Genomic DNA, 6,719 nt, shown 5'->3' with positions numbered 1-6,719 from the left:
CCGCCTTCCCGCTCCGCCCCGTCATCCCGGTCCGCCCCACCGGCGGGATCTCGCAGCTGCCCGCCGAGGAGAGGCGGTGGCTGCGGCCGCCATGAACGCCGGGGGACCCTTCCGGGGGCCGCCCGCCTTCCCGCCGCCGTTGCGCTTCGGGCAGGCCGCCGTCTTCGGGCAGGGCGGCGGCGCCGCCGGCCTCCCTTTCGCCCCTGGGCCCGCCGCCGCCTTCGGGCCGCTCTACGGACTAGGCCAGGCACCGGCCTTCGCGGCGGCGGTCAGCAGTGGGGCTCCGGCGGGCAACGCGGGGTTCAGCTTCAAGCCGCCCACTAACCTGGGCAGCTTCCCGGGGTCGAGCGAGGCGCTGGGCAGCGGTGGGGCCTTTGCAGCGCCCGAGTTCCGCTTCAAGGCGCCCGAGAGCGGCGCCGCCTTTAAGCCGCTGGCGGGCGGTGAGGCGGAGAAGGGCCCGGCCGCATCCGCTGCCTTCACCTTCTCGCCGCCCTTCGGCTTCGCGCCCGAGGCGGGTCCGGAGGCGGCGGGGCCCTTCTCCTTCTCGCGTCCCGCCGCCGCCCTGGGCCGGCCGGAGGAGAAGGGCCCGCGGCCGCTCTTCGAGGAGCCAGGGGAGCCGGTGCCCAAGGGCCTGAAGCGGAAGGAGGAGCGGGAGCGCTCGCCGCGGCGGGCGGCAGCGGGCGGACGGGCGGCGGTGGCTCCGCCGGAAAAACGGGCGGTGCTGCTGAGCCGCCCCCGCGGCGGCGCGCTCTTCGGCCGCATGCTGCAGGAGGTGCTGCGCAGCCAGGGCCGCGGGCACCGCGACCGCGGAGACGCCGCGGAGGCCGAGCGGGGACCGTCCGAGGAGCCGCCGCCGCCGCCGCCGGCCGAGGCTCGGGAGTCCCCCCGGGAAGGTAAGGCAAGGCTGCGGGGGAGCAGGGGTAGGGAGGGGGAGCCGGGCGACACCCTGCCGACCGGGTGTCACTTCGCTTTACAGATGCCGTCCCCGCAACCCCCGCCCGCCGGCCTCAGGGCAGCGAGAGCACGGAGGGGCTGGGGGGCCTGTCTCCCGGCGAGCTGACGGCCATCCAGTGCAAGAACGTCCCTGATTACCTCAACGACAGGACGGTGCTGGAGAAGCACTTCGGCCAGTTCGTAAAAGTTCGACGGATCATGACCAGGCGCAATAAGAAAATGGCTATTCTCCACTTTTTTGATCACGTGAGTGTCAGAATGGGTTGGCACAAAAGCAGGTTTAAATCTTGAGTGCTTGAGATGGGTCCAGCTCTAGTGAGATCTGCAACCCTGTTTGGTAATACGGTATGTTTTTCCCCTGGGGGAAAGCTTTGTATTGTGAGTGTTGTATTACAGACAGGGATAGAAGCGTACTGAGCTGCAACTAAAGCTTGGTAGCTGTTAGAGCTCGGCCTGGCTTTAGCTGTCCTGTTAGCATCCAGCTCAAAACACCAAATAGATCTTCCCTGTTTATTGTCTCATGTCGCCCAAACCTGAATTACATATGCTGCTGCATTCTTGCTCAGGCTCAGCAGCACCAAGGGTAAGGTGAGCTCGTGCCATCTCTGTAGGGTGACCTGCTGGCTGTAAATACGGCCATTAAGTCAGTGCTGAGGTGTGTTGAAGAGCCAGTTTGGAGACTGTGTGCTCTGTTTCTGCTTTGTGCTTAAAAGCACACCTTCTGTCTCAAGTGCTCTAAGCTGGCTCTAGCAAAAAGCAGCAATTTTTGTGGAAACATGCCCAGTCCTGCTGGTTGCATGTAGGTCTTAAGTGAGAGATTAAAATGCAGTAACCAAAATTTTATGGAAATTAGTAAATGTTTCTCTGGCAAAAACTGTAGTGTATGTTTTGCTGTTGTTATGCTAATAGGTTTTAGTACTCTGCTTTTGTTTTCTTTCAGGCCTCTGCAGCTCTTGCTAGAAAAAAAGCGAAATTGTTGCATAAAGACATAGTAACATTTTGGCAAAAGAAGAAAACAAGTAAGTTTGTGTTTCCATATATGATTCCTCTGTGATACATAAATGGCTTGGCATCTGCCCTGTTCTTGTTTCCTGATGTGCTGAGATCAATACAAAGATGTTCACAAGATGCACAGAAGTCTATGGGACCGGATGGGCTACACCCAAGAGTGCTGAAAGAGTTGGCAGATGTGCTCGCCAAACCGCTTTCCATCATTTACAGGAAGTCATGGCTAACTGGGGAGGTCCCAATGGACTGGAGGGTGGCAAATGTAACAGCCATCTATAAGAAAGACAAAAAGGAGGACCCAGGTAACTATAGACCTGTCAGTCTAACCTCGATACCAGGGAAGGTCATGGAGCAGGTCATCTTGAGTGCCATCAAAACCCACATAATGGGCGACCCGGGGATCAGGCCTAGTCAGCATGGGTTTATGGAAGGCAGGTCCTGCCAGACGAACCTGATCTCCTTCTATGACAAGATAACCAGAATGTTGGAGGAGGGAAGGGCTGTTGATATTGTATACCTGGACTTTCGAAAAGCATTTGATACTGTCCTCCATACAATTCTCGTGGAAAAACTGGCTTTGCATGGCCTGGATGAGCTTACGATCCACTGGATCAAGCACTGGCTGACTGGAAGGTCCCAAAGAGTGATGCTCAATGGATTTAAATCCAGCTGGTGGCTGGTCACAAGTGGTGTACCTCAGGGCTCAGTGTTGGGACCGTTTCTGTTTAATGTCTTTATTGATGATCTCAATAAGGACATAGGGTGTATCACCAGCAAGTTCGCAGATGACACCAAGTTAAGCAGGAGTGTTGATTCCCAGGAGGATAGGGAAGCTCTACAGAGAGACTTGGATAGATTGGATCATGGGGCCAACATCAATGGTATGAGTTTCAACAAGGGCAAGTGCCAGGTCCTGCACTTGGGCCACAATAACCCCATGCAGCGCTACAGGCTTGGGGAAGTGTGGCTGGAAGGCTGCCTGGCAGAAAGAGACCTGGGGGTTCTAATTGACAAGCGGCTGAATATGAGCCGGCAGTGTGCCCAGGTGGCCAAGAAAGCCAGCGGCATCCTGGCTTGTATTAGAAATAGCGTGGCCAGCAGAAGTAGGGAGGTGATTGTGACCCTGTACACTGGTGAGGCCGCACCTCGAGTATTGTGTCCAGTTTTGGGCACCTCATTACAAGAGAGATATCGAGGTGCTGGAGCGAGTGCAGAGGAGGGCAACGAAGCTGGTGAAGGGCCTAGCAAACAAATCATATGAAGAGCGGTTGAAGGAGCTGGGACTGTTTAGTTTGAGGAGGAGGAGCCTGAGGGGAGACCTCATCACTCTCTACAACTATTTGAAAGGACACTGTAGAGAGGTTGGTGCTGGTCTCTTTTCACAGGTAATTAATGACAGAACAAGAGGGAATGGCTTCGAGCTCCAACAGGGTAGATTTAGACTGAACATTGGGAAAGAGTTTTTCACAGAAAGAGTGGTCGGGCATTGGAATAGACTGCCCAGGGAGGCGGTTGAGTCACCATCCCTGGATGTGTTTAAGAGACGTTTAGAGGTGGTGTTGGGGGATATGGTGTAGGGGAGAACTTTGTAGAGTAGGGTAGATGGTTGGACTCGATGATCCCAAGGGTCTCTTCCAACCTAGACAATTCTATGATTCTCCACAGTAGGAGTGTTACAGTTCCAGAAGTATGATGGTTCTCTTTGACTTTTTATAATCAGACTGTGCTCTGGGAGCACTGAAGGTTATTCGTTACGGAAGCGTAAAAATAGTTCTGACTTTTATATGACATGGTGGCTAGTTTTGTCTGGCAGAGGCTTATAGTGAATATACGGAGGAGGGGAAAAAGAACAGGATGAAGCATGTAATGGCTTCCAGACTAATTTCTCAGCCTTTAACAGTGTATGACTCGGGAACCCTGGGAGCCAGAAGGGGTGTCTTAGCCCTTTGAGAATTTTTTTGTCTTGTCAAGTTAGCCAGTTGCTTTTGTAAGCTGTGTAAACTTCCAGCATCCACAGTACTGTTCTCTGGTATTGAGTGAGTTTTAAGTGAGCGACTGCAAATCACAGTTGGAAATTGCACTGTTTCTTTCTTAAATTCCTGCTGTCTAAAACATTTTGCTTGATCTGAGCCAAAATGCTGTTTCAGCTATATGAAAGAGCTGAAGACATTTGAAATACCAGTGTAGTTTTACAAGAGAATTTAAAACCATTCATGCAGCCACACAAAAGGAATATGGTGATGTTAACTTTGTGCTCCTATCTAGAAGCAGGATGTTCTTTGGGGATGTAAGAAAACCCAGTTTCAAGTGCCTTGCTGCCTGCTTCAGTGCATGGGCTGGGATGTGGGCTTCCAGCTTTCAGGAAAGTGTCCTGAGAAGTTAAGGAGTACCCTGGGGCAAGTGTCTGTGTTGCTGAGGTTGCTGTTGTGTGTATCAACAATTACATACTGATTGAACCAGAAAGAGACAACAGTGTGCGTGGTTGGCCTCACAAGAACTAAGTTCAAAAATGGGAAAACCTGGATTCCAGACCCTGCTTGGGATTAGGGTGAGAGGTGCGAACATCAGTTGTTCACCAATACTTGAATCGTCTGGTGCTTCCCTTTCTTTAGCTTTATGACTGCTGTGTGTGTGCCTTTGAGATACACTAATGCTGTCAGCAAAGGAATGGTTCACCACAGCTTTGACCAACCACAAACTTGCCTTCCAGAACATGAACAGCTGCAGAGCTGTCTTCCTGAGAATTAACATCTTGAAGCAGCAGCTATAGGGGTGCCTGGTTGCCTTTGTCACTTTATTGTGGTGTTAAATCTATAGAAATGTGAATGGCAATATTCTAAAACAACTAATCTGAGAGAATTTAAGAAATCCAACTGGTTGAAAATTTGTACTTGAGAGAAGAAATTCTCCCTTCCTGCAAGTTGCAGATGAGAAAGCATGCCAGTCTCAGTCTAAGCTTGGGTATGTGAAATAAATAATTAAAATGCTTCAGCAGGAGCACTGGGAATTGTGGTTTACATAGGTGAAGTGGATTTCATATCCTGTAGAGACTTATGACTTTTGGATTATATCGCAAACCTGAGAGAACTTAAATTTGGGTGATGATCAGACTTCATTTACTGACAATCTGATGACCAGTTATAGTTACTGCAAAGTCATATTTTATTGAAAAATACTGATTCTTTATAGAACAGTGAAGCTGACTAGCAATTGTTAGACTTACTTGGTACAGCTTCTAGTGCAGGTTATCCTGGAAACTTTGCATTCGTGTACAAAACTGTGATTCTTAGTTTTATTTTCTCATACTATTTTTTTAAACAAACTGCTCACCACTACTCCCATGAGGAAAAAAGAGTTGTTGATTAAACTATTTGGCAAGCAACTGGCTTCATATTTATATGTCACTTCAGGTCCAGCAAAAATAGAATTTTCATCCAAGGAGAAAAAAGCAGGTGAAGATGAAGGAAGGCAAAGCAGTGAAGAGCAAAACTATCAGCATTCCCCTCTTCGAAAATCTTTAATAAGATCCTCTGCCGGCAGCGTCATGCCTGGTAAAAGGTATGTCTGCTCCTCTGGGAATCCACCTGGCAGGAAAGAGGGTGCATGGGGAATAACGATGATCAGTGTGTGCCAAATAGTCATGTTCTTATCGGGGATCGTGCTTCCCTGGTCTCCTGGTTTGCCTGAATTACAAGCTCACAGATCTCACACTTTGTCGGAAAGATACTTTTAACTGCATATTAAGGCCTCTTACTTTGGCCTGAATGTTTCTTTTGAATATTTTGTTCATAACAACATGCGTAACAATACCTGCAATAGTGAAGCATTAACTCCCGGCGCTAGATTTAGCTCATAACAACCTTAGTACATCAATGCATACTTCATTTATGTGATATGTTGCTTTGTGAACAAAATATTCTTCTAAACAGAGACATTGATGTCCTAAAGAACAGTGAACTGATTAAGTCTGGGGCATGCATTAATGCATTATTGATAAAAAAATCTTCTATTTTTAGTTCTCCAGCAAAGAAGCCTGGTCTTCGAAAGGCACTGCAGTTTGAAGCAGATCTGTTTGATTCTAGTTCTGAAGGGCAGAGCTCGGAGGCCTTGGGAGCTTCATTGTCATCTCTTGGTAACCTGGTAGGATTAGTTGCCGAGACATCTGAAGAAAGATACCGTCTTTTGGACCAAAGGGACAAAATCATGCGACAAGGTTATTATACAAATTAATGAGTGTAACATCTACTTCTCTGCTGGAAAGAAATGTGTTTGGTATCTGTTGCCAAGCTGTTGTGGTATTATGAAAATGGCTTTAAAGAGGGAGTTTAACATGGATCTGTCTGTAAAATACTCTTCTATTGTACATATGTACATATATACATTAATTTCTTGCTGGACATGCACAAATCTGTTTTACGTATTACACATGCATATTTCTTGTGGAAAGTGAATAGCAGACTGTTCGTCTTCTGTGAAGGAGTCCATGTAGGGAGATTTGCATCACTGCAGGCTCTTTGAAGCAAGCTACCTAAAGCCTAACCATGTTTCACTAAGTTCAAACTGCTACACAGCTGGTAATTATTTCAGGAAATGGGCCTTTGTTTCACAGTGCTGGGTTGTAAAGCCTTCTATTCTGTTCTTGCCATTTCAAAGCTGACCCTACTTTTAATTTAAGATCTGGTGTTTAATATCGACAAACAAATTTCTCATCCACTTGATGTGGAATTGTGAAATTGCCAGTGCTTAATTAGGACACA

At 48.7% G+C, this 6,719-nt stretch overlaps 1 protein-coding gene across 1 annotated transcript in view; it reads left to right on the top strand.

The window, feature by feature from the left end:
- Nucleotides 1-91: 91 nt before the first annotated feature.
- The window catches only part of MCM3AP (minichromosome maintenance complex component 3 associated protein), a gene marked incomplete at its 5' end in the record, with an annotated part of 28,416 nt that continues 21,788 nt past the window's right edge, over nt 92-6,719 (top strand). The window contains 5 exons of the mRNA XM_082483257.1: nt 92-893; nt 977-1,200; nt 1,895-1,973; nt 5,373-5,520; nt 5,979-6,175. Of these exons, the coding sequence (XP_082339383.1) occupies nt 92-893; nt 977-1,200; nt 1,895-1,973; nt 5,373-5,520; nt 5,979-6,175 (1,450 nt within the window). The remainder of the gene's footprint in view (nt 894-976; nt 1,201-1,894; nt 1,974-5,372; nt 5,521-5,978; nt 6,176-6,719) is intronic.

The sequence above is a fragment of the Vanellus vanellus genome (genome assembly GCF_965231255.1).
Source record: "Vanellus vanellus genome assembly, chromosome: 5".
Lineage (NCBI taxonomy): Eukaryota > Metazoa > Chordata > Aves > Charadriiformes > Charadriidae > Vanellus > Vanellus vanellus.
This window is presented reverse-complemented; position numbering and strand designations above follow the sequence as displayed.